Here is a 27,836-nt window from a genome sequence, read left to right on the forward strand (position 1 = left end):
TACTGAGTTAGAGCAAACCCATTTCCTAGTACAGGAAAGGATTTAGGAAGCAAAATGTAAAGAAGAAATGTATACTCCTGGATCACCTTATAAGAGTTATACCTTGCACAATCACAGCACTGCAGCTGATTTATTTACAAAGAAAGAACACAGAAGGAACATTGCAAAAGAAATGCTTGGAATAGGAAAACAGAATTACGTCTAGGTAAACTAATATAAAACTGCCTACCACAGCTGACAAAGATAACAAATACAGTAAAGATGTACAATTGTTATAGCATGATGATCTAAGTTTACAAGCAAAGTTCAGAGGGTGGTAACATCTTATTAGACAAATCAGTGTACCTGGCAAAAGCAGGCAAGCATTTAATCTCAAGACAAAAATTGAAACAAATCCAATGGATGCTGTCAAGCTGAAGTGCAAAATCCCCTCTGTGGAGTATTCTTCCCAATTTTGGTGTTCAATTCTGTTACTCATCTGAGTTTCTTCACTTGCTTTATTCAACAGCAAAACATACAATGCATTGGGGAAACACAGAGATGTTTTGAAGACTTCTGTCAAGCATACGAAGATGTACAAGAAAAGGTAAACACTACCCCCTCTGGGATTAGCTTAGAAATGTTCTCTCCTTTTTACCTCTTACTACCAGGGTCTTTTTCTCTTGCAGAATTAACTCTGTTCTTGTTAATGGAATAATTTGTCAGATGCATGCATACATTATCGTGTAAATGAATGAACAAGATGCAGGGTTAGAAAGGTATTAGCCTCCTCCCTTCTTCTCTACATGATCCTGGTCACACTGCATAATGTACAAAGCATCTTAATTAAGCACAGAAGATTTAATGGCACTAAATATGATCAGCCCTATACTGATCCCATTACTCTAAAGAACCCAATAAATGAGGCTCAACAGTTTCAATTTCACTTCACTGCAATCTCATCAGCATTCCAATTCCATCACTTCTGAGAAATCAGCAGTTTCAATGGAAGATAACCTTCTTTCTCAGTCAGGCCCCATTCTACAACCACTTATTAGTAGAGCTAATTCTGTGTTGGAATGATCCAGAACTGCATACCAGAACCTTTTCCAGCCATCACATCAGCTAAGCCACAACTTCTTTTCATAAAGAAGTAAAACAAAATATCTTAGCATTTAGGACCTTTTTTTCCTTCCAAGATTTCTTTTTCTTATAACTATCTCCCCCCCCCCCCCCCCCATAATGCTTCATGAAAAATAGTACCAGAATAATACAGAAAGTTAATTGAGTATGTATTTATAAAAGTACTAACTGTGCCAAAACTTGCATGCAGCACTGATCTGGATAATATAACACATGCTGTATTCTACTACAGAATCTGCTCAAATATTTCATGTATAATTTTATTTATGGCACTCAGATGCTACAAAGATGAATTACTAGTATTTATGAAGTGCTTAGAGATTCTCAAGAGAAAGATGCTTTGGACAGTCAAACCATTATGATTTCTCTGTATCTCTGGTTGCTACATATTGAGCTGTCATTAACTTCTGCTAATAGGCTTGTTTACTTACCAAATTATTATGCAAAAGGTCAGAGGATGCTGAAGTAGCAAAATGTGTAAGCCCCTCATTACAGACAAATATTCTTGGAGGGTCACAGGATGTCACCAGCACGTAAATCCTCAGATCAAACTTAAATCTACCAATAAAAGGCTGGGAAGGAGAACATGAAGCTGATTTGCTTCTAGACTTGCTTGAAACACATGAACAACATTGGTAACTTACTAATCGCTATAGCAAAGGTGACAAGCCTAGCTGTTGTCCCTACTGAAGTCCTTTGCCAGATATGCTTCTACCATAGTCTAGCCTGGTGCTGACCTGGGAAAGATACTGAAAATGTCTCTTACTGGAGCCTATGTCCCTAACACTGATCAAACTAGAGCTTGGGTCTGCACTACAGCAAGTGTTCACAGGTTCTCCACTTAATTTAAAGTCGTAGCTGGTCTTTGTACAGCTCAGCTAGTGTTTGAAGGAATGAAACATTAACAGCAGAAAAGGTGCCTGTGGGTTAGTCCACCCTATCTCCTGCTCAAGAAGATCTGATTTCCTACTTTCTTTTCCTCCAAGCCAGAGGCTTCATGTGTCCTCCTTTCCACCTCTTACTATTTTTCCCAGACATTCACAGACTTTCATTCTTACCTTGGAACATCCCCTAAAAAATAACAATGAGGTTAATGCAAAGTCAAACAAATTTAGCCCATAAAATAAAGTGTGTCCAAAGGTCAACAATAAACCAAAGTAAATTAAGGTTTTGCTCCCCAAATTATTGGAAGTCTAAACAACTAGAAGCTTACAGAAGTTTTTATATTAGACTTCATTAGAGACATGACTTAAAAGTGTCAATCAAAAACACTTTGGTGAGACATTTATTTGGAACAGGATGATAGGGCTTAATGGGACTCATGAAAAATTAGTATCTTTTAAGTGCTCATTCACTGATGAGGGATAAAGTTTTCCTTGTTCATCTATCTGGAATGCCCTGAATTCTTGTCAAGGTGATTCTTTCTCAAAATATTAGAAGTAATTTCTGAACAAGAGTTTACAGAATAACATGCAAAGTAGACATTTTTCTTTTGACAGTGATGAATTCTTTTGACGGTGATGAATCTGAAGAAAATGACCAGTGAATGCTATTTATGGCTGACTGACCACATCAAGGCAAGGCTAAACCAGGTATTAAAACACCAGCTCAGTGACAAAGCAGCAATCTTGAAACATGGAATGGAGGGATTACCCTTGAGATGTAGAGCTGGCAGATCATATCCTGTCCAGGTTTTATGTCCTCCTCAGATCTGGTAATGAAGATGCCTCTGCCCTGACTGCCAGAGTCCAGTTTACAGATGTAAGTCTTGTGTTTCCTTGATCTGCTATTGGGCTACAAATGTCACAACTATGAGGAGGGAAACGGAACAGAGAGATGCTACAAAAGTTATGAAAGAATTGCATTAAAGCTGCTTTCTAACGCAGATTTTCTAGGCCTAGGTTTTCAAACTATTGCAAGAACTTTGCAAAAGTGTAACTTTAGCTGTAAGAGCAAACAGGACTGTAAGAATATTGTAAGATTAAAGAATCAGGACTACTTTCCTTCAGTCCTCTGCACTTAAAAAAGTTTTAAGTGACAGTTGCTTACTTTTCCTGGTTTCTTTTCCAGCACTAACTTCAAACAGAGAAAACTATTTGCTTTCCTCTAGCCCAGCATATTAACCTTTGCCTAGTATTCAGGAGAGGCTTCTAATATGCTGGAAGGTAGCCCCTTCTGACATGCAAATAATAGAATTTAAGTCTGATAGCCAAAAAATAATTGTGCCAACAAGAAAGTCAGGCTTTAAGAAGGGTTTACTCTGCAGGAAGACACTAAGAAAGAAGTTGAATTCTTTTGGGAAGAGCTTTACCACCCTGCTTATGTTCCTAGCCAGCAAATACTTCCTACAGATCTCACTCCTTCCAGGGAAGTGGCTAATTTTCTGGGGAAAGAAGCCCAGGGCGGGGAAAAGCCATCAACAAATATTTTGATCTTCACCTTTTTGACTGCAAAAAAACAATAAGGGGATCCTCATATGCATATAGCCTAACCAACTCACACTCATAAGCACGTGATTATTTTTCATTTCCATTAACTGATCTGTTGAGACAGTATAACATGTCCAGCGTGCTGTTCAGTCCTCGTTCTCTCTTGCTCCCCAAAAGCCATACCTGCTAGCAGCTCCATGCACCGCATCGCAGAGCAGAAGCAGTTTCAAGAGAATGAAGATTTGTAATTTCAAACTCTCTGTTTGGACTCAGAGGGAGACGGAGAATCGCTGCTCAATTAGACCTCGGCAATCAATCAAGGTGGATTGCTTTTGCTCACTGTGGATGTATTATTTACAAACTGCCTGCTTTAGATGATAATCTGGGCAATTAGTCATAAACGAGTACCAAAGAAACCAACAATTTCTTACTGTTTCAGAAGCTTCATACTAGCTAGCAATAACTGCTAGAACAAACAGTTCCATTGATATTTCCGACGAGTGGTGAAAAACAAAGATTCCTGGAATACAACTCTGAATAATGCTTTATTTGGATTGGGAACAGAGCCATTTACACTGCTTCTTCATGTTCTTCTCTCAAGGCACGAATCCAGAAAATACTGGCAAGAGCTCACAGACATATTAAGTTTTGACTTCTTGCCTAACTTCAGTCATTATGAGAGAAATATGTATAACGAACACAAGCTAGTACTTTAGAAAGATTAAACATTAGGGATAGTACATACTCGCAAAGAGCAAGTGTTAGAACAACAGGGGACACTGGGGCCAATAAAGAACTACTCTGACTAATGACTGGTAGCACATGTCTGAAGTCAACTGCATCAGTGGGGGAATTCTGAGACAGGCTGCCAAACTTTGTGCAAAACAAGACGCACAGACACTAAAGCTTTTGACTTCTAACAATTCAAGCGATATGTTGACGCCGTGACCCAGGCACGAATGTAAATTTACTAGTCCTTTAGGAACCGACTACACCACAATTTTATTTTGGCTTCCCCATCCAAGAGATGACAGAAACGCTTTCCCAACGCTCCATCCTCGTGCCAGCAGCAGCCTTTTCAACCCAAAAGACCCGTCTAGGGCTACAGCCCAACTTTTGAGGCACTTTTTTTTGCCCCCCCCCCCCCCCCCCCCCCCCCCCGCCAAGTTTCATCCCTGCACTTCTCACACGGGACTTGGCATCCATTCAACGCCAGCAGGAGACTCCCCAGGCGGGAACTGCCTGCCAGGAGGGCCCTTACAGAGACCGCCATTCCCCGGAACCCGTCCTCAGCAGGCCCGGAGGCACCGCTGAGCTCGGAGCAAGGGCAACTCGCACCCCGCGGCACCGGGCCGCGCTCCCCCTCCCATCACCCACCCCCCCAGGCCTACACGGAGGCACCGGCAGGGCCGAGACGGGCTGGCAGGCGGCGCGACCCCCGGCCCGGGGAAGGGCTGACGGACGAACACCAGGCCGAGGCCCGACGGCTGAGGGGAAGCGGCACCCCCGCCCCTTCCCGCCTCCTGATTGGGCAAAACGACCTGCCTAACACCCACCCACCCACGCCCTCCTCCCCGCCCCTTTATTAACATATCGCCGCTCCATTGGGCCAAGCGGCCGGGAGGGTCTCTGATTGGATAAAAACAGCAAGGGGGGGGAGGTGCTGTTACGACAACAAGAGGACGCGCTGGCGTCACGGGCGTGCGCCGGAGTTGCCCATGCGCATTCCGGCGCTGCCCCGGCGCCAACGGCCTCCTAACGGCCGCTATCGGCCCCGCCTCCTTCGGGGAGGCGTGGCTTGGTTTGAACGGCCACAGCCAATCACACCTGTGAGGATGGGGGTGATTTGAATATTCGCGAGGGGCGCCGAGGCTGCGCGGGGGGTTGTGGGAGGTGTTGTGTGTGGAGGGGATTTGCGAGGGAAGGGTTTTCCTGACAGGATTTGTCCCCTCTCCTCACGGGCGGGATCCTGTGGTACGAAACCTGTCCTCACCTCAGAGCCCAGCTCCCCTTCTGCGGACAGGCTTCGTGTGGGGGGCTGGCAGCCCTTTGGGCTGCTGTGGCGTGGGATTTTGGGGGGCTAGAGGGAGGGAGGTGAGTGGGTGCGAGGCCCGCAACAGCTTCAGGTGATGCAGTGTGTCGAAGTTCTTGACAGAGTCCAAATGTTGGTCCCCTAGCAGCAATGGCCATCCCATCAAGGATTTATTTGTAAGGCAACAAACCTTGTCGTGAGACCCTGTGCAGGGTTAGGTGGGATTTCAGGGCTCAGTTTTAAACAGCCAAAAGTTTGCAGATCGGTCCGCACCAGGTCTGTCCGTGCTAACCTAACTCTGGGCTAATGGTAGTGCACAGAGCCTAGAGCAACCTTGTCTTAAATCTTTAAAACGGCACAAAAATCGTCCTAAATAAATAATAACGAAACAAAATTACCGGCTTTGGGAAACTGAAATTAGGCTCTGAGGTCTGTTGGTGCTGCTGACACAATGGGTAGCACCATTTACATCCAGACTTTGCAACAGTTGTATGAATTGAGTTCCTGCTGCCATGGAAACAGACTGAGATGGCTAAAAATGGAGCAGGTTGTTCTAAGCTAATTGTTCGGCACACACAAAAAAGCTTGGATTCCCTTTTCTTTTTGTGATACTGACTCCTTTAAACTAACCTGCTCCATTTCCATGGCAGCCAGCAGCAGATTTACTAGAATTCATTTTAAATTTTACAAGCCTGATATGTGTCATAAGGTTAAGAGTTTTCCAACATTTTCTATAGAATTAAAGATCCAGAGAGCTCCTCAGATTTATTTGAGCAATCTGTAGCATACTCAAGACAATGCATTCAAGTGATATATAGGTATATATAGCTTCTACATTAAAGCAGCATATTTTTCTCTTCTGCTGCTTGTAAACAGAAGGATTGGAGCCTTTACTGGGACTGAAGAAATTTTCATTCAGGATCCCACAGTGATGCATCTAGTCTATCTTTTCTCTCTTGTTGGGCCACATGTTTTAGGATAAAGTGTAAGAATCTCATGTTTAGGGGTTGTCTTATAAAAGTTCATGGAGAAATATGATTTAATGTCTCTTTCAAAGTTTATGTCTCTTCCAAAATATGTGTTAGGATTGTAACTCTGAGTATTCTTATAAGATTTCTTCCTTTAAGAGCAGAGGGGCTTTCTAGTAGGTAGCTTGCAAGAAAGTTTAAGTGTCCTTATTTTGACTGATTTGTTAAAAAAACCACCAGTGTAAAGCAACAATAACACCTCAAGGCACACTTTGTAGGTATAGTCCTGAAAGGACAGAATACAGGTCATTAAAATTATCTTATACTAACAGAGACGGAACTTCCTGAAGATGTAGAAAACACTGAGCTGCCTAAAAAAAATACTGATCTTCTTGTTTCATGTAATGAAGAGCCCCTCTTCCAAAACTTTCCTACATTTTGGATCAGATCTATCCTAACAATAGCCCTCTTTAAGGAAGGATTGTCAAGTCTAATCACTCCATTAAGGCAAGCGTGGGCTCATACATACTGCTACAACCAAGTAATAACTCTTAGGAATTAAAAATCCATATGGCTCTCTCAGCTGTACTATATAACATGTGCAGCAGCTGCTCTCAAAAATATTATAATTGTTATCAAAAAAGGAATTAACTACACTATATGGCTTACGAAACTGCAACTTATTATTAAATAGAAACAAATTTAGTGTAAAAAATGTTCAGAATCTTCAGGCTGACCATCTTTTTTGTCTTTTTCATTGTCCCTATTTGTTTCTGGTTGCATTTAGATGCTGTAATCATGACCAAGGCCCCACAGGAATAGACATTATAAAAGCACATGCAATATTCTAGTCTCATCCTGTTACTGGGGAAGGGAAGCAGGCAGGGAACGAGACGTACAGATGTAAGTGCCTCAGGGCTTGAGTTATCAACTCACTCTCAAAGCAGCTGCTCCCACTGGCGAATCTCTTATGGATCAGTAGAGGAGAAGTACAGCCTGATGAACCCCACCAGGTTTTTCAGGCTGGGAAGACCATTGGGAAGGGTTAAAAACTCCCTGGAGTCTGAAGGGCATCAATCCCTTTTGGCAGCCATCCATTTTTTCTCCATCCTGGCTCAATTCTTGTGCTGTTCAGCTTTTCTCAAAATGAATGTTAAATCTGGTAAGGGAAAGGGGGATTATGCCACAAATTTTCTGAGTGACTTTGGCCAAATTCCTTCATGTCTGCATAACTGTTTCTCTGTCTGTAACATAGGGATAATATTTAATTAGAACATAAGTCTTGTAAGGCCTACTTCTTCGGAGCTTGTCGTGTGAGATTGTAATGTGAAAGGAGCTATATTTAAGGTCATTAATTTAGGATCTGTGTTGCTGATGGCTTTGCTGTATTTTAGACCCTCAGTGCCAGACTAGTAATTATATAAGACTATAAGCCCTGGGCACTCTGAAGCTAGTAGAAGCTTTGTCACCAATGTCATTTTTTATTTATATTACATGGTAAACCGGGGTGCAAGCCTACATTTAAGCCTAAACTGACCTTGCACACAAATTTTAATGAGCTCTGGTGCCTCAGAAGGCAGAGAGTCCACATGATCTCTTAAAATAGACCCCTGTGCAGCCTCGTCTGCTTTGTGAGTGGGATGGGCACCAGCATGACTGTGCCAATCATAATATATTCCATAATATCATATAGCCAATGGAGAATGGATGAGTGAGCTCAAGTTCCTTCCTAGAAGGCTTTAGTGTTGTATGCAGCAGGGTGCTGTGATCTGAGCAGACAGCTGAGCTACAGATATTTGGGCGATGACTAAGTCAAAGTGCATACTTTGTAGTAACCCATTTCCTGGCCAGATCCAGTGAACTACAGAAACATTGCTGTTTGGATCAGGACGTAGTGTCAAATTTTCCCTGAAGGTAGTTTGGACTGGCTTGGAAGGTTAAAAAAATTCATCTTGAAAAGGAAAGTCCTCTTTGCCTAAGAGCAAGAGACAGTCTATGCAGTACCACTGCACTAGCTCTACCACTTAAAATGTGATCAAAACCTAACAAAACCCTCTACTTGCCGAGATTTACTGCTTCACAGACCAACGGAGCGAAATGTAAACTGCAATACATCCGTCTTTATTCCACAAGCATCCCCGGTTCTGTTATTCCCCTCTCCAGCCCCCCCCCGCAATGAATAGCCCTTTCCCCTCGCCACGCTGAATAGGCCAGGTGACTCCGAAACCGGCCACCCAGCAGATGCTTCCGCAGTACCAACTGTTCTGAATCCCCCCACCCCATCTCCAGCTTTTTTTTTTTTTTTTTTTCCCTCCTTCCCCCGTGTCCTACCAATCTAGGCTGCCTGGCACATGCTGCAAGCTGCAGTCCCACTGGAGTGATATTGTGATGGAAATGAGGGAGGGGATGCAGGCAGAACTGCACAGATTTACAGCACTCTAAGGGTTTCCATTAAAATCCTTGACAACTTGTTATTTATGAGTAGACCAACAGCTCTTCTAATATCCAGGGCCTAGACCCCATTCACTTCAATAATGCTGGTTTGGAATAAATGAGCCAGAGGATGGAAACCAGTTCTGTTAGTATAATGGAGGAGGCTAATAGCTGTTTAGAGAAAACAACTGATGTAATTCTGGGACCCAATCCTTTCACCAACAAAACAATAAAGGTTCGATTCTTCAGTGCATTTCACGTAGTGATTTAATTCAGTACAAAGAGGGTGATAAATGGCAGCGTTTGGATTTCGTGCCGTTATATACCCACTAAGCACTCTCTATTTGTACTAGTGCACTACAGATAAAGGGACTCATTGACTCCTGTGCAAGCAGGAATAGGTCAGTCTGGATCTCCACAGCAGAACAAAGATAAACAATGTGTCCTTACAAAATAATAGAAGTGACAAACGCCACCTCTGCCTAGGTGTAATATCTTCATTTTTCAGTCTCACAGCAGCCTGTGAGCATTTCCTTCCCCAGATTTTTCTGAGGTGCCCCACCTAAACCAGTGTGGCAGTCTAAGTGTCATTTTAGAACATTTTTTTCCACCATTCCCTTCTCTGCTCCCTTCTCCTTCCCATCATTGACATGCTAAATACAGAAGCACCTCCACTTACTAAGTATGCACAGGAGTGATCCCTGAAATAAGGACTTTGATGATCAAAACACTTTAAACCCTAGGTGTGCATTAAGCTGCTGTAAAGAATTATCGATCTCTTCTGCTGTGTCTTAAAATCAAACTGACAAGTTGATTACCGACTATAACCACTCAATTGCTGGCTTGTACACGGCTTTCCTTTTCCTCCTTTGTTCACCTGCATATTGTCTATTTACATTCCTTTTGTCAGGAATCTTTTTATTTCCTTTCAGGTTCCTCTGCTCTCCATGGGAGCCTCATTAAGGTGAAGCAAAGAGAAGCAGCAGCAGAGCTCCCAGACTGCGTTCTGCCAGGTGAGAGGTAGCACTGCCAGATGGACCCTGCTCCATGCCTCTGCTTCCCCCTCGTCTGCACGCCCAACCTCAGCATTGTGTTTTTGGAGGAGATTGACAATGCTGAAGGTCCAAATTGTTCTGCAGGAAGAGGAAAAAAGACATGGATAGATGAAGAGGAACCAGGAGGAGAACGGGTGGAGGAAAGAGGCTGTTCAAGTGAGGAAGGGGACTGTGGCTGTACAATTGGGAATCGCATCCTGAAAGAAGCTGAGCCACCAGACAGTTATTTCAGCATCCTTTCAGATACTCTGACTTTCAGGGCTGAAATAGTTTGGGAATCTGGAAGGTGTAACTGCCTCCCTTGTGGACAGTCTCTTTTTTTCTACGCCACAAATAACTTCTCCCAGGCAAAACAATGGTCTTTCCTATGGAACAAACTGACATCAGTCGGTATGTGATGCCCTCTGTGACCATAGTTAGCAGCGTGTCTTTGCAGCTGAGAGAAGTTATCATCTGGTTTGAATTTTACACATACTGAAACATACCAGTTAATTGGAAAATGATGTGCTGTGAACAGGGACAGATATATTCAAAATATACTCTGTGTGAATGGGAGAGAAAGCCCAAAGAAGAACCAACTTCTTGGAAAAGGAAGGCAAAGGGTCTGGCAAAAGTGAGGGAGAAGCAAAAGGACCAAGCAAAGGGAGAAGAGCTCTCTGAGGCTGAGTGGTTTTGCCTGGATGAGAGACAGAAAATGCTAAGCTGCATCCCAGCAGAGATCATTGATGGAAAGCAAACCAGGCCAGTTCCTAAGCTGGACCAAACTGATTAGCTCTGTAAAGGTCTAAAAAGATATATATTCACAGAGATTTGGCCCACAAAGTATGACTTCTTCCTTTTAGATACATTTCTAATGAATGCCCATTCAGATGCTACATGAGTTCAGGTACAAATTGTGCCAAACCCCTACTGTGCCTTTTGAAAATTTATTTCAAGGTCCTTATCCAATACATATCAATGCAATACTGGATCTCATCCAAAGTATAACTATATCTAATTATCAGCCATTTGAGCTACTTCTGTATTAAACTATAAAATTGAGATAGGATTGAAACCTCTTATGATTCCAAAGGCTAAATGCAGCAGTAACATAAATAATGCTGTAAATTACAAGCAAAATGAAAACTTGGTCAGAAAATATATGATGTAATTTATGCTTAGGGGTAAATTGGTCCCTGGCTGCCCAGGATAGGGAAGGTATGACCTGTATCAGGCCAAAGTATATGGCTGGGAGTCTGAATCTGTGTCGTTATTAGAGAAAAAAAATTACATACCTTAAAATACTTCAAAAAGCCAGCATCCTCATGAGATTTATTGCGGTCTGACCCCCTCTGCCGGTCACCCGCTCGCTGCCTGTGTCCCAGGGCCGGCACCTCAACATAGGCTCTGAGATTTGTAGAAATGATAGGAGCAAGCAAGTGGAAAATGATAGGTACCCGTGTAAAAGGGACGCAGAGGCAATTTGGGGGCACTAACACTTGGCACCCGTAGCTCAAGGACGTAGGTAGCATCGTGACAGAACTCTAACCCCAAGTGACTGGGTTTGGGTTTAGGACATGAGCCGCTAAAGCCAGTACTAGCAATAGTGTAGAAAGGAAAGAGGTCTGATAACTGGCATTTGGGTGAACTACCAGTAAAAATTGTTTTTGTGTCTCTCCACATTTGATCTGCTGCTGTCAAGGTGCAAAGCAGTAAAAGGAAGAAAAATGTAATTTAGAATGAGGACGTACGGGAAAAGGTTGGGGGGGGAAAGAAAGCATTTTCTTGAAAAACAATGGGACTTTTCCTGAGGAAACAAGTGTTCAGTTAAAAATCAGCCTCATTTTGATGGAATGTTCGATTGTCAAAAATGGGATAAAGCTACGCCAGGAATGTTGAGATATACAATACTAATCAATAATGTCAAAACACGTACAATACCAATTATTTTTAAAATAATATTTTATCATCCCGAGTGAGGAGGTTTTCAGCTTTTTCTCCTAGCCTAGGGAAAAACGGTGTTGATATGCTGGACGTTCCTACGACACAGAAGAAATTCAGCCAGCTCTAGGTTTTTAGATCAGTGCTACTGGGAATGGATATAAACAAACAGATCCCATACAGCTCATTTTAGTTTCCTCATTCATTCTCATTATCCCATACTATCCTTTGGCCTTCATGATACATTCCCATGCTGTGAGGAGCCACTGAGGATCAACCAGTTAAATAGGTGCTTTCTGTTAAACAGAAACAGTCTCACTACCCGTAGGGATACTATGTTGCTTGCTAAAAGTTATTCAGAGAGGTGCTTTAAGTACTTTGTTAGAAGCTTCAGCAAGTAATTGAAAGCCTGCAAATAGCCCCCTTAAGACCCCATCACTTCCTCCAACTTATTTCTTTAAGAATGAACAGACATAGGCATCTTTTTCAAAGATTTTCTCCGTATAGCTTTTATTTTTGTTTGCTGTTATTTTCTTTTACAGGTTTTTTTAAATAATGCTTACCAGTATAGTACATCTCAGGACAGAAATACTCTATTTAAACCTAGATTGATAAAAAGTTTGTGTAGAATCAAAACAGTAAAACATTTTGAAGTCTTTGTTACTCTAAATATTCTTAAAACTCTATGTAAACTTCTTAGGATTTTCTATTGCTTCAGATATTCAGCAGGAAACACAGACTAATACAGCTGGATAATAAACCTTTCCCCATTTGTGATTGCGTGGAAAGAAGAGCTGTTAATCGTAAATTGAAAATGCTGAAGCAGAAATAAAAATAGTAACTGGATAATCTGTGCACAAAGCATTGTAATATCCCAAGGCACTTAGTTTTGAATCACAATGTTTTGGGTTGAGAACAGGCTCTTCTTGTTAAATCAAGAAGGTTTAGAAACACAAAAGAGAAATAATCTGAATTAATAATTTCCTTCAAATGAGGATGCCCAGTTTCTGACTGAGAGACCATTTATTCTCTGTGCTGCCAAGACAACTCAGCTACTGCTTTTCTATGGGCTCCATGCCATACTGACCTTCCCTGTTCCAGAAATTTCAGGTTTCCCTCAACCTGAGATGGATGGAGAAAACTGCACGCACCTCACTGTAGAATAAGCCGTGCTGCCTACTTTGCTGGAAGGAGGGCCCTAGACCTTCAGATCTGCAAACAGGTAGTTGGTCTCCTTATAAATATGTATCTTTCACTTGCTTTATGACTGACGGTGAAAGAAGAGATGTATTTTTATTTAGACTTTTTTACTTGTTATTAATTCATTCTGCATTCCAGAAGCTGAGCAGGACTGAAGGTGTGATCCTGAAAGATTATACAATGTTTCCAGTCTTTGGTTAGCAATCACAGTGCTATATTAAAGAATAAAACCGTTATAATAGGGATGTATCAGCCAAGTACAGAAAACTGCTGTATTACATCCCATCACTTGGATCCCTACTTGAATGAACAGTTACATGGTCAATCCTGTTCTAAAGAACTGGTACCACATTCAACTAAATTACTAATTATAGGATTTGTAACTCATTTAACAAGCAGATAGACTTGATCCAAGACAGAGGACTTAAGTTTGATGACGGAGCAAGTCATCCAAGGATGTGGATGTCTGACCTGATTTATGTGCTGGTCATACGCTGCATGGAACAGAAAGCTCAGAATTACAGTACTAGTGGCATAGTCAGTCTTGTCTGGGTGATCTTAGCATGAATTAAGCCTAGACAGTGATTTTGGTCTATTCTATACTGCGGCCTCTGCCACCTATTCTACAGAGCAGATACGGATTCAGAATTATTCCAGGCCATGACAAAAGATATGGTCCTCAAACACCTGCTTATTGGACTTTTCAAAGGTCTCACTGCAGAGTGGGCACTCCAGAAGATGGCTCTGCACATGGGCCTCATACTGACTTGTTTCAATATCTTCAGGAAATGCTTCATCGCACATGGGGCATTTCCTTATAGAAAGCTGAAGTACAAAGCAATGCAAATAAAGTCAGTTTAAAAATTATATTCAAAGAGAAGAAACAGAAAAGTTTAGTAGCCAGGTATTATCACTTTTGGATAAGTCTCTCTGACTTCTAACACTCTCAAGTTTTCAAATGTCTCCAGGCTTCTCTAAATAGCACTTCAAAGTCAAGAGCTTCTGAGAGGTACTCTTAACTTTCCATCCTACATCGCACATGTCCATGTCTCCAATATGAAATAAGGTATTTAGCAGCTGCATGCTGCTCATTCTGACATTAGGTGCGGCCAAGAGCTGGTCCTTAAAGATTAAGGTCAACAGAGCTTCCTTTCTCTCCCTTAAGACATATAACTCTTATTAATTCTACATGTTAAGCATACATGGCTCCATTTTGTTATCCGCTATCTTACCAGGACTCAACCAGTTAAGTAGACAATTGGCTACAGAACTGAACTTGGAGCTTTTTGTTTCAAACCACTAATTCATGTCCAGTCGTGTCCACTTTACTTACTATGTCTGCAGCTTCTGCCCCCACGTTTGTTCCTGTAGCTGGAAAAAGAAGTCAATTTAGCCACAGCAAAATGATTAACAATGTAATGTGCTGATAACTAGTAATTCTTGAAACATGAGGATGTGGCTCTGGATCTAAACCTCTGTATTTAGGACTATGGAAACTGGACATAAGCCACAGAACTAGCTGTCTCACAGCTGAATAAACCAGCTAATAGTTGTCTCTCTTGGCAGAAAATGAACAGACAGCTGATCACTTAAGTCAACTCTTAACACCTGGCAGCATTTCGCAGCTGCCAAGTCATCTGCACACATGTAAAGCTGCACAGAGGTGCTGCTAATAATGTCTTTTTTACAGCATTCAATTTGAGAGGGAGGATAATTTGCTGAGACTTTAACTGCCATGTATTTGTGGTTTCAGACAGAATGCCAAGTAATCTCACCACAATATGGATTTCCAAACAGAAGGCCTCCTACTTCAGGAGCTTGAATTGGAGCTTGAGCTTGTGAAACAACAGAGAAGGGAGACAACTCTCTAGCCTGCGAGAGATGCCTCAGGAGTCTGTCGTTCTCTTTCCTGAGTTTCTGCAAAGGGACAGAAAGGCAGAATGAATTTCCAGAAGCTCAGGAGACCATTTCAGAGAAAAGTCATACTTTGCACTAACATAGATCCTCTTATATCAAATGAAAATTGCTCTGAACTTCTTTTAGGTAGCTGCTTGACCAAATGGGAAAGTGAGGTAAGGAAGGGCAAGGATCTATTCTGTGGCTTGCTCGGAAAGGCAGACAAGATGATCACAACAGAGTAATACACTTTAAAAGACAAAAGATTATCATGAAGTCATGCAGAGTAAGGAACAAAACTGAGCAGCCATTGCTTAGACCAGACAAAAAGGCTATGTCCATTTAAATGAGTAAGTCCATTCATTTCAGTGGTGTCAGAATTAAGCTAACATTAGGAGTTTTTGAAAATCCCCATGCTATTATGGGTAAACCAGTCTATTCTGTGGTGGGGGAAAAAGGTGCAAGTTTTTGGAACCTTCCTCTTAGGCTGTACAGATGTGGCAGCAACAACATACTGCAAGTGTATGCACAGAGTCATTTGTAGGTGCCTGCAGACCTAGTGATTTAGGTGATCCGTTTGGTAGATCCTAGTGATCCGTTTGGTAGAAGGGTTAATGGAACTGAACACTGGACTGAGACATTAGTGTCATATTCAATACAGGAGAAAAGCGAGGGAGTTGTGCCAAATACTCACCTGATTTTCCTCATCAGCTTCATTCTTTTTTGCCTGCAGAATCTGAAACAAACGCTTCTGCTCCTCAAGTTCTTTCATCAAGTCACGGTTTTGTTGCTATGAAGGAAGAGTGTTATTTGGTAAATCATGGGCAACTGGCAAATAAAACGATGACAGCTCCAAGCACCGGAGCTGTCATATACTAGGTGCCTCATGCTGCATTTATTACCAATAAATAACCCTTCACTTTTAATAGGAGTCTTACCATTTCATAGTTTGTCACCTAGGATATCTCCATGTCACCACTCACTTATGCTGTGCATTTTCATTACAACATGAGAGATGACACGACCTCCGAAGGGAACACATGACAGGTTAAACAAAGAGGGAGGCTGAAGAAAAGGAACTCATACAGCTGAAAAATCCACCCTGGCAGGTGAGAGCTATCCAAGTCTGCCAGGTTTCCTGATGCTGTGAGACTTGCATTGACGGTGGACAGCCAGTACATCCTTAGGAATTAATCTTGTAGCTGACTCTTGAATTAAATCAGTAAATTAGATAAGCTAGAGTACTTAGGGATTCTGCAGTCATTCTCAAAGTATCACTCTAAGAATCCTGAACATTTGGTATCACAGCAGAGGTAATCACACCATCTATTTCAGGCATCTAATTTTCAATGCCAAAGTGAAAGCAGAGCCTCCAAAAGCTTCCTGAGTAGCACGTACAGAGAGAAGCACCTTTAGAAGGTCACTTAGGGCAACAGGCTAAAGATGAAGTGGCGGCCTCAGTCATTGCCAATGATGGTTTCTTCAGTAGAAAGAAACACCACAGCATACTGCTTTTTTATTTTATATCCTTCACATTCCTTCAAGGAGTGATTTCCAGTGCTGAGGTTTGTGTATTACTTCTAAAAGGTCTGCAGAAGCTACCTAAGAAAAGCAAGCCTTTTGTCCATAAACTTAAATTTGTTATACACATAGTCATCTGCAACATCATAGGGAAATTGTGATGGTTCTGCAAATCGAAAGAAGGCGGAAAACAGTGCTGTCAGTGAATCTCAGCTCCCCTACACAGGTACCAGCCGGTTCCATATAATACAGCAGAGCTCTGTGCTCAGCACTTTTGGGACCATCTCCCCAGCTGCACTGCCAGAAATGCTGGGCACCTGCTCATTCTGCAGACAGTGGGACAGACAAAGTGAGAGTTTGGCCTCCCGACCCCTTCAAGTTTTCCTTGCAATGTTCAAGCTCCTTATTTTGCTCCTCCTGCACAGAAATCCCAGCTTTTCACAAGCAGAGCTGCAAAGAGGCGTTGGAGAAGGATGTGGGGCAGAGCACCAAACTACAGAACAGAAACTTTGTATTGTTTACAGCTTTTTTTTCGTGCATTCTGAGCATATTGCATCTATTTTATTGATTATAAAATGCCAAATTTGAGATATTAAAGATGAGAAAGAGACAAAAACATCAACAGAGACAAGACCAGCAAGGTTGCTGCCTCACACCAGTTACTAGTCAGCTTCATGCTGGAGGTAAAATCAACAGCATATAGTTTGGGCAGATTTAGGGTAACTTGTTTTATTTACCCATAAGGCCTAGTCCTGAAACAATTTTGCTGGGATGCAACGATTTGCAATTAGACAAATATGAATCCTGAATTCCCCACTGATTTACTTTATCCCTGGAGCTGACTCAAAAGAGATCGAGACTGAATTTTCCCGCTACAGAGAATCAGAATTACAATGTCTAGTTATACAGATGTTTCTTCCAAAACTAAAACATATGTGCATACTATAAGAATGTATGTATATTATAAGAATCTGTCAGATGGTGTGTTCACAGAACCATCTATGTGGACACCCATGCCACCATGGACATTTCTCTTTCTGTCATGCATTCCCTTAAATTCTCGTAAGGTTGAGCAATATTTGAACGTGCTCACTGCCAAGGACACCTCAGCCTCTCTGCCCTGGCTCCCCCAAGCACTGTGATGCTCAGGGAAGGCCTTACCTGTTGAGTTCTAGTCATGCGTAACTGGCGATTCTCTTCCTTTAAACTTTCAAGCTGCTCTGTCTTGTCATGGTCGATATGAGATAGGTTTTCCACTTCTTTCTCATAACTCAACACTTGAGACTAGGGAGAAAGAAGAGTGTGCAAGAAGTGAAAATCGAACAGCTCTGAGTGAGGAGCACAGGCACCTTTTGTTGCAGAAGGCAAAGCTCCAGAACCCGTGGCTGCTTAAATTTTTTTTTCTGTAAACGTTTTTCCATTAAAACCTTTGTAGAAACTGAGGATAGTTACATGGGGATATACTGGAGCTGATGTATTTGTCAGAACACAGTATTCATTCCTACGTTCTCTGAACAGCTTTCTAAGTTTCAACATGACACTTCTAGTCTGGAAAGTCAGAGAACAAAGAGAAAAACAGAGACTCTATAGCCAGATGGTTAGCTCATTGTTCTGGGTTTCCCATGTCCCAGACCTAACAATCAAGCTATTTTCAGCCTACCTTCTCTCTTCACATATCTCCCAGCTAGAAGTCTTGTTTTCACCCAAGTACTGAACATAATTTTAGAATGTTTTTCAAAACACAAGTGTTTTCTGCCTGGATCCTTAGCTAGCAGGAGGTAAACAACAGTCTGATTTTGGCCAACTTAATGAGCAGGCGAAGGGGATGTTTTTAGGAAATAAAATCCTTACAGTTTCTCTTAGCACATCCCCCTCTACCCTTCCTTCCAGAATACAGCTTTTTTGAGGTTTCCTGGAGGTCAAATCGTTATCAAAGGTTGACATTTTCTTAAAGAACTCACATAATCAAAAAAGAAAGTCATATACCACATACTTGCTCAAGACAGCTCAGTTCTCTGTCAGAGGGAAACTGATTCCACCAGAGACAGTTCATAAAAGCAAAGGAGGGCAGCTACATGTTTGCTACCTGCAGCTGGTCCATGTGATCCAGGGCTGTTTTCAGTACGGTTTCCACGCGTTCCTTGTCAGAGGTCACATTCTGAATTTGTTCTTTGAGTCTACTCAGAACAAATCAAAACACACCATACTTTCACTGATGGAAATTTAATCCATAGAGGCAAGGTGCTTACATGAAATCCTGGTTTGAGATATGCTGTAAATACACTTACTGGTGCACTTCTGCCTCTCTGCCGTCATCCAGCTCCTTTAGGCGTTTATTCTCCTTTTTCAGGGAATTCAGCTCCAGCTCCAGTGTCTCTGTGTTGCTCCTTAGAGACTCTAAACTATTCTGCAGCTCCTGAAAATCACAGTGAGGTCGACGAGAGGTAAACAGGGCCAAAGCAATAGTCCTGCTCTGCACTGGAGCTGCAAAAACCCTCAAATGCAACACTTCCAGACAGCCCATCTGAAGGAGGAAACTCTCTCCTTTGCATCCTGACTACTCTTTCAGACCCCATTTCATTTATATTAAGTCCCGAGCAAAACTGAAGGAGGAAAAGATAATGATAATGAGATTTCAGGACAGCCTATAGAACATTTTTGAACACTCCCCGTAAGTTCCTGACTCCTGCGTCTGAAGATGTCTCTCGTTCATCATTATTGTTCTTATCACAGTAAAGGTGTGGTACAATTTGGTAAAGGATTAAACAGATAACGTGGGGAGAAACCTCTTTAATTTTCTCCTGGAAGCACACAGTGGAACAAGACCTGACTCAGTCCCTCTTCATCTTTCAGACTTAAAGCTTCTGACTTAATATATTAACTTTTTTGTTTACCTGTGTCTTCTTGAGGTCTTCCTGCAGATCCATGTTTTGTTTCTGGAGACTTGCACAGCTTGCTTTCAGCTCCTCGTTTTCTTTACGCAAATTTTTGTTTTGTAGTTCAATCTCTTCTACTTCTCCCTGGCAAGCCACAAAGTTGTTTGGTCATAACAGAAGCACTGAAAAGCTACATTCCAAATGGCACAGTGTGAAGAGCAAAGAAAGATGAGCTCTGCAAAAGGGAACACTGTGTACCTCCCCGTGCTTTCACTGCTAGCAGAGACCAGACTGCTACTTCACTCTCCCCAGTGTGTCCAAAGCTGACCATCCACGCAGTTCTTGAATACTGAGCATATACTACCCCTGATCTTTGGAGATGCTCAATGCCCTCTGTGACCGCAGAAGTCAGCAGAGGCAGAGCTTTGAGGCTTTTTCCAGTTTGTTAGGTTAGGACCACGTGTGCAGTTTAGTCATTAACAAAAGGGCTGCACACAAGACACTGCAAAATAAGAGTGCTTGACTTCACAGCACTGCAATTATTGTCCATGTGCGTGCTCTTACTCCCATCTAATGGCAGGCTGTTTCCATGAAAACGACATTTTCATTTAAAGATATTCAAAATGCCCTGAAGCACTATGTCTAAGTCACTCCCTGTTACAAAGAGCTCACAATCTAAGTGATAAACGGCAGGTAGAGAAACAAAGGCTGCCCAAATTTGTGTGACAGATCAGTAGCAAAGCCAAGAACAGAATCCAAGTCTGCTGAGTTCTAGCTTGGCATCCAGTCTACTGGATCACTCCATGTTAGCAGTGAGCATATGCCAATAAAAGCAGAAGCAGTAAAAAGCAGGGGAAGAGAGGACACATACCTGTGTGGTAACCACCAGGATATCATCCTCAGTCTCTGCTCTGAACTGGAAAGGCACACTGGCTCCACGGACCACGCCATCCTGGTCGATGTAGCAGAACTGGTAGTATTCATCATCTTTTGGTAGGTAGTAAGCTTCAGACAAACACAACAACCCCATCATATGCAGCTTCTAATTACTGAAGACTCTTAACTACATAGCACAGAAAGTGAGAACCTCAGAAAACTGAGACATCCTAGTTCAGTATTGTTCCTGCACCTTTAGTAATCCCTTGTGCCAGCGATAGGAACACAAACCATATCACTCAGTCAGGATGGCAGAATTTAACATGTTCAAAATTTTGTGATTTATTATGGGATTTGAAATAAGTGTCCCGAAGCATGGTCCTACAGATATTCTGTAATTCCAAATGTAGCGCTCATTAGTGGTAGCAAAATGGGAGTCTGTGTGTGTGTGCCTGTGTAGGCACATGCACATACATTCCCCAAAGTGATGCAAGCTCCCAACTCACCTTTGAACTGGATCTGTTGCTGCACAGCGGTGTCACTGTGGACATCATCGGGCAGAGGAGCCCACATGAATGTGTAATATTCCCGGGTTGTTTTCCATCCCACCTGCAACAGCAAAATTGTTATATGGCATCACAAAGTTCATGTTTATCCTATGGTACTGGGACTGTATTTCCACATAGATCAGTTACTGGGAGGACTTTTGCATTGATATCCTAACTTCTAAGAGTTGTGGTCTATGCACAAAAGGATACTCAGAGTGTTTGATTAGCCTTGAAGCTGTTTGGGTCACAACAGGTCTGGCACTTTGTCCCTAGGCACAATAAAGATGTTCTATTACACAAGGTTATTACTGAAAAAAATTCCCCAACCCTGTTCTATCAAAGCCCAAGCTGTTTGTTTCTGCCTGCTGCTGCTTTCTCGTACTTGGCACATCTGTTTTCACAGCATTCACTCACCCGGAAGATGCCCACCCAGTCCTTCCCGCGAGGAATGATGTTCTGTGTGAGGGTATAATAACATGTTACATCTGCTCCGGGAACATAAAACTTCTCCACATCGTTAAAGATGACCTGGGAGAAGTGGCAGTTGTCTAAGAGGACGGCGGAGGTGGGAGGCTCGTCTGCGGTCTCGTCCATTGTGGAAGTCTACAAGATGAAAGAATGAGGGGATTATCTCATCTTCAGATGCTGCCAACATAGTTGTGTCCGTGAAGGGTATGAAGAGGCACAGCTTGGGAATGACGTAGCTGTGAGGTCCAAAACCCCCTACGCACACACCAAGGTTTCTCAGCAAGGCACAGGAGCTCATTGGTGTCCCTGCCACCGTGGCCAGGCTGCTCCTGCCATCCACGGCAGCTTGACTGCTGCTTCCCAGCCACGGTGCCTGGTGCTCTGAGGCTGCCAGTGTGTCACGGCAGCCCCTCTCCTGCGTGGGACCCCAGGAACCAGACCCGCTGACTATCCTACAGATCTGCAGTGGTGCCTTGTAGCAGCAGGAGCACGTGTGCCTGCTGGTGGGATCCCATGCTTGAAGACCCTGCTGGAATGCCGCTGTCCCCACATGCAGCCTCACATCAAGTTTTTAATGTGATTTGACACTCCAGGCACATCCCCACCATATCTAGCTCTTCTGAAATCTGGAGACTAGCACATTGCTTGAGAAGAACAGAGGTTTCACTCCATCAGTGAAATGCTCCGACAGTAGTACAAGATGAAAACAGCAGCTTACAATCTATCATGCTAGGAGCTCCAAGACTCGTGCACTCCCAGCCCTAACACACTCCACCTTCACGGGCTGACTGTGGCGAGACAAAGACACACTCATGCTGGTGATAAGCAAACTCAGCAGCCTGCTTGCTTTCTGCATTCAAATCCAACGCAACGACTTGACCTCCAAATACAGTATCTTTCATCTTCAACTTCCTGGCTCCATGGGAAGAGAGGTACCTTGCTAAGCTCAGCTCCCATGGAAGAGCACAAACGGAGGAGATCCTGGTTAGGCAGGTCGTCGTAGTTCTGTCTCACAAGCCTGTGTCATGAGGCTATTATAGCCTTGCTACTCATGACTGCTACGCTGAAACTGCAAGATGATTCTCAGTATCGAAATGAATATGTTGCATGACAGCAGGGTCAAAAAATAGCATTAAAGCTTTTGCATGAGTTATCTATACAGAAAACTTTGCACTGCATTGTGACACTACAAATCACACAACATAAATATGTAGTGGGTGCATCGATCAAAACAGTATCTAAACTGCCAGGAGCCTAGGCAGGACTGGAAACAGAACACTAAATTACCCTCTTTGCCACTACATCTTGCAGGCAGCCAGGCTTCAGCCCTGGCAATCTGTCAAGGGGCAGATCACTGCTGAGAAAACCCTGCTGCCAGTCCCGGACAATTCAATTCCAGGAATCCAAAGCAGAACCTTCTCAGCTGATCTTAGTGACAGCAGCAGTGAGCGAGGATTGACCTCAGAACAGAGGGAAAGTTCATCGTGAACAACCATCCCACTGGAGCATTTCAGGTCATCTCCAACCCAGAAGTTTCACATGGAAATGAACTCTCTGGAACCCTGCTTTATTTTTTTGGTGTCACCCAGGAGATTGTCTGTATTCTGTGCCAAAGAATAGCCTTAAAATCAAGCAGAAGTTTAGATGGGGATTGCGGAGCTGTGCTTGCAAAGGAAAAGGCATCCACAGCTGGAAAGAGCAGCAATAACTGCACTGACACAGGCTGCCTTGGGAGGATTCATAATTCATCCTGCTGGGAGCGGAAGGCAGGTCAGACCCTGGAAATGGATGTGGTGCAATCCTCCAGGACATCCAGGGTTGCAGTTTCACTTTTAGTTATCTCAGTAAAGTGTAGGAAATGGCATGCGACTCACCTAAGCCTCAGTCTTTATCTGGCTGACGTCAAACTTTCCTACCCTGATGTGCCTTATAAGCCTTATGATTTGCAGTTCCTGAACACCAGGGACCACTTGACAGCCACCAGACAGGAAAAAAAAAAAAAAAAAAAAAAGAAAATAAATCTAAGGACAGCACGTTAATCATATTATTGCATCGCTTTGGGACAGGACATGAGCCCTTGCTGCCACAAGGGTTAAAATTAACTTGCAAAGAAAATGAAGAGTCAGTGTCTGGATGCAGCAAAACAATGCATTCTGCTAAAAAAAAAAAAAACCGTTGGCTTTGGTGAAAATACATGTGATCTTGAAGGAAAACAAATGCAGAGGCAGTGCCAAGTTGTGCTGATAGGACAGTCTGCAGTTCACGTCCAGGAAAAGACAACAGGAAGTAGAGGGGCGAGGACATTTTATTAACGTTCATATTTTTGTTGCGCCAAAAGCTCTTAAGTCATCAGGAGGGGCCCTGCCAGGCTGCTGCCGCCCGAGGGGACGGGGACAGCCACACCTTCGGGGTGTTAATGCTTACCGGGCAGTCCCAGCCCGGGGCTGAGCTAACGAGGGATAATTGCGGCTCACAGGGAGCAGAGCGGAATAAATAACGCTTCCTCCGGTGTTCACGGCCCAGGCTCTCTCCGGGGACTCTCTGGTTTTTTTTCCTTTTCTTTCGCCGTTGCTGTCTTCTTCTTGCATTAACCTGCAGCGTCCCGATGATGTAGAAAAACAGGAATTCCCCCTTCCCAAGCGAGACCAACTTCCAGCCGCCGTTGGACACTGGATGAACCGGGCAGCCCCCCCTCGCCGCCGGCAGCGTGTGCCACGGGGGGTCCCCCTTAGCATCCCCGTACGTGGGGTCCCGGCGGAGGGCGGGGAGCGGACCGGGCTGTCCCCGTCCCCCCCGTTCCCCCCCCCACCCCAGGCCAGGCACCCCGGGCTCCGCCATCAAAAAACGAAAGCGAAAGTGTCGCCGCTGCTTCGCTGCGGGGCAGCCCCGCCCCCCCCCCCCCCCCCGTACAGCCCCGGTAGGGGGGTATACGGGACCCCATCACCACCGCCCCCCGCCTCACTCACCGAAAAGCACGGCTGCAAACCTCCGGGGCTGCGAGAAGGAGACGGAGGACCAGGAAAAGGCGGAGCCCCCCCCCCCCCCCCCATTCCCGGGATACCTCCCCTGGGCGGCCCCGGCCGCGCTGCTGGGACTTGTAGTTCGGTGCGGGGGTGTCGTTCTTTGTGTGTGTCTCCCCCCGCCCCAGCCCCGGTACCGCCTTTCCGTACCGGCGCTCCGGTTGCGGGGGTGAGGAGAAACCGGGGATGCAGAGGCCGATTGTCCTGGGGAGGGAGGTGGGTAAAAGCTCAGGGAATTTGGCAAAAGTCCCGGTAACGGACCGCTGTCCTCCTCCGGGACACCGGAGGCCTCGGGAGGGCTCACCTCCCCTCGGCTCACGCAACGGTGGTCCCCAGCGGTTGAGGCTGCCGGTAACGGGGCAGGGAGCCGGGCCTTGGCCCTGCACCACGGCCGGGCGGCGATCCCCCTCCCCCGGGGATGGGGCGGTGGCACTAAACCTCGATTCCAGCGACGTTCGGCCACGGCTGAACCGGGCGCTTTAATAAACCACGGGAAAACGTTTAAACGTTCAAAATGATCTTTTAGGAGAGACTCGGAACGGGGCCGGGGGTGGGTGCCGGGGCGGCCGGGCCCACCCCTCCGCCATCACTCCCCCGCCTCTATGGTAACCTCTATGGTTGCAAGGAGCGCCTCATGGTCCACTGGCAGACACGCCCCCCCGGCCTCCAGCCAATCAGCAAGCACGCCGCGTAAATACCTAACCAATGACGGCCCCGCGTGGCGACACCGCCCTCCCGCCCCTTTTGCGCTCTCCCGGAAGCTAGTGTGAGGTGCTTCCTTCGTCCGCGGCCAATGGGAAGCGCGGATGTTGTCCCAGGATGCCGCGCGCCCTGCGCGGCGGCAGCCAATGAGCGCGGAGGACGCTGGAGGGACACCGCAAGGTGAGCGGGGGCGGGGGCGCCGAGTTTCTCTCACAGCCGCCGCCGCCTCAGGCCCGAGCGGACCCCGCGGAGGTGGGCCCCGCTCTCGGCCCGGCTTTGCCTTCCCCTCACCTCCCTCCGGGCCACCGCGGTCTCCTCCCTGCCCTCGCCGGTTAGCGGGGGAGGCTCTACCGGCCGCGGGGTATCGCTGGGCCCCGGCGGCCGGTGGGGTCGGTACCCGGCCGTGCCGGTGCCCTTCGCTGGGAGGAGGCAGCTGAGGAGAGTGCGACAAGCGTCGGCGCCTCCGCTGTCCCCACGCATCCCCCCCCCCGGGGTTCTGGTGGGCTCGGTTGGCTCTTGGGTGGGGGTTTCGACCGTGTCGGGGAAGGCAAAAATGTGCAGCCCTGGGGAACGGCCCAAAGAAGGATTAACGGAGGGAGGGCGGCGGCGGGGGGGGAGGACGCGGAGCCGTGCGTGGGGGCGGTGGGGAAAAGCCTCGGGCACAGCGGAGGGATGGGGCTGCAGATAGACGTGTTGTGTGTCAGTCCCGACAGGGGGGTGTTGGCTGGCGGCAATAGCGTTGGGATTCCCACTTCCTTTTTCTTTTTGTCTTTATTTGTAATAGGTTAAGCAAAATGCAGGCTCCTCTGGCTCTCCTCAGCTCTCCAGCTGTGGTAAGTCTCCTTTCTTCAGAGGAGTATAGTAATACTTAGCGGGGATACATGATTGTGAAGTCTTTCTGTGTGATGCTTGGTTCAAAATGCTGTCCTGGACACCCTCAGCTGAGGTGGGATCGTGTGGGTTTATTTTACTGTGGATTTGACAAGGAGGGGAAACAAGGTGACCTCTGGTGACCGGAGGGTGATACCTACCATCTTAGTAGATGTGCACTGAACTGCAGGCCCAAGGGCTTCTCCAAAGATTAGTTAACTATCACAGAGACACTCCTTCACCTCTTTCTCTCAAGGTGTGCATTGGGAGGAAAATGTGTGGAATTGTAGTAATGACTGAACTGCTGTAGCAGATAAGACACTCGTTGTGCTGCAGTGTGTGGTCCATTACTCATGGACTTAATACAACTGGCTGAACTAGAAATATCCTAGATTTGCATATGCCTTTGCTTTTTAGTCTTGTTTCATTCTTGAGATGTTTTATAATAATTCTAAGGCTGTTCTTCATAAAATAACTGCTCTTTTTTGAGGGTTAGTGTGGACACATCCAATTATAGGAGTTAATTGTCTGTGTTTCACTCCAGTTGCGGTGCTGTTCCAGGGCTCTGGCCAGACCAGTTTCAGTCTCTGTTTTCAGCAGGCCTGAGGTTCAGACTGTACAGGTGAGACTCTTACGTGGCACCTTGGGTCCTGTATTTCTGTGCTTGCTGCCTGTGATACGTGATGGTTTCTCCTGAGATGGAGGAGTAAGTTTGTATATCAAGAGGATGGCTAATACGAGGACATAGCTTCTAGCCCAGATTGGTGATGGCTTTGCAAGCTTGGCTGATTTTGCTCTGCCTTGGGTAGAGGGTAAATGTTGATAATGTTTTATTTTAAAAAAAAATTTATATTTATGATTAAAAGTGTCATTAGCATCTTTTTTTTTCCTGTATCCTGCAGCCAGCTGGTGTTTCCCATCCACAGCTGACCCACCGCGAGTTCCAAACCAGTGCTGTTTCCAGGGATATTGACACTGCTGCTAAGTTCATTGGTGCTGGTGCTGCCACGGTTGGGGTGGCTGGTTCAGGAGCAGGTATTGGGACAGTGTTTGGCAGCTTGATCATTGGCTATGCCAGGTAAGTAAGATGCCAGGCTCGCTTGAATTTATTCCCTTCTTCCAGCACTAAATTTGGTAGATCAGTAGAGCTTTCTCTGGAATATATGTCCAGCTCCACATGTGTAGTGTATATAAGGAGATAAATGTGTTTAACTGAAGCAGTCCTCCTCAGAATATAAAATGGTTGTTATAATCATGATTCTATTAAAATAAATAAGAAAGTGCCTAAATTGTTTGAATCCATCCCATACTTGCTTCTGAACGATGCAGCTGCTCTGTGGAGCTCTGCCTGCCTCTAGAAGAAATGAAGCACTAGTTATTAGCAGGAACCATTGCTTGGTGCCGCCAGGGCAGGTGACACTAGCCTTCAGGGTTCAACATGTCTATGTTGCTAAAACCAGGGAAAAATCATGGCTTTCTCATTCCAGCCAGTGGTTGCCTGCCATAAAACTGGTTTGTGCCCCAAAATCCATTGCTTATGTGACATAATCCTGGCTTTCTGTGATACGGGCTCTGGTTTGGGGTTTGTTTGTGGGTTTTTTTTTTCTCAGTGTGGATCCTTTTTTGTATTTTTCCTTTTCTTTCTGGTTTGTTCCTCTCCTTGTACAACATACAGGAATCCATCTCTCAAGCAGCAGCTCTTCTCCTATGCCATCCTGGGCTTCGCTCTGTCTGAGGCCATGGGTCTCTTCTGTTTGATGGTGGCATTCCTTATCCTCTTTGCTATGTGACAACTTCTGGTCCTGGCTGCGGCTTCCATCACTCTGTCCTCTGCGGTTTGAGTCTGCTTCCATCAGAGCGTTCCAGACTGACAATTAAAGAAAAGATTTCTCTAAATAAA

General features: G+C 44.8%; 2 protein-coding genes across 7 annotated transcripts; one reads left to right on the top strand and one right to left on the bottom strand.

The window, feature by feature from the left end:
- Positions 1 to 12,452: 12,452 nt before the first annotated feature.
- Positions 12,453 to 24,430, bottom strand: CALCOCO2 (calcium binding and coiled-coil domain 2). 5 transcript variants are annotated; one of them, XM_030021149.2, is made up of 13 exons: positions 24,311 to 24,383; positions 23,769 to 23,936; positions 21,291 to 21,479; positions 20,835 to 20,937; positions 20,324 to 20,457; positions 19,471 to 19,596; positions 18,865 to 18,992; positions 18,663 to 18,753; positions 17,738 to 17,860; positions 15,750 to 15,845; positions 14,935 to 15,076; positions 14,493 to 14,530; positions 12,453 to 13,984 (listed from the first exon to the last, which is right to left on the bottom strand). In XM_030021149.2, exons 3-13 carry the CDS (start codon positions 21,468 to 21,470, stop codon positions 13,808 to 13,810), a joined length of 1,338 nt encoding a protein of 445 aa, XP_029877009.1. In that variant the 5' UTR covers positions 21,471 to 21,479; positions 23,769 to 23,936; positions 24,311 to 24,383; the 3' UTR covers positions 12,453 to 13,807. The 5 variants fall into 5 exon arrangements, with proteins under 5 accessions (XP_029877009.1, XP_029877013.1, XP_040981322.1 ...); XM_030021153.2 differs by lacking the exon at positions 23,769 to 23,936 and adding an exon at positions 23,219 to 23,313 and having other exon boundaries at positions 24,311 to 24,347; XM_041125388.1 differs by lacking the exon at positions 24,311 to 24,383 and adding an exon at positions 23,219 to 23,313 and having other exon boundaries at positions 23,769 to 23,785.
- Positions 24,431 to 25,142: 712 nt separating this feature from the next.
- ATP5MC1 (ATP synthase membrane subunit c locus 1) lies at positions 25,143 to 27,836 on the top strand. Of its 2 annotated transcripts, none has more exons than XM_030021160.2 (5): positions 25,143 to 25,246; positions 25,851 to 25,899; positions 26,481 to 26,558; positions 26,839 to 27,014; positions 27,612 to 27,836. In XM_030021160.2, exons 1-5 carry the CDS (start codon positions 25,158 to 25,160, stop codon positions 27,724 to 27,726), a joined length of 507 nt encoding a protein of 168 aa, XP_029877020.1. In that variant the 5' UTR covers positions 25,143 to 25,157; the 3' UTR covers positions 27,727 to 27,836. The 2 variants fall into 2 exon arrangements, with proteins under 2 accessions (XP_029877020.1, XP_029877021.1); XM_030021161.2 differs by having other exon boundaries at positions 25,234 to 25,318.

This window comes from Aquila chrysaetos, chromosome 8, assembly GCF_900496995.4.
Source record: "Aquila chrysaetos chrysaetos chromosome 8, bAquChr1.4, whole genome shotgun sequence".
Classification (NCBI taxonomy): domain Eukaryota; kingdom Metazoa; phylum Chordata; class Aves; order Accipitriformes; family Accipitridae; genus Aquila; species Aquila chrysaetos.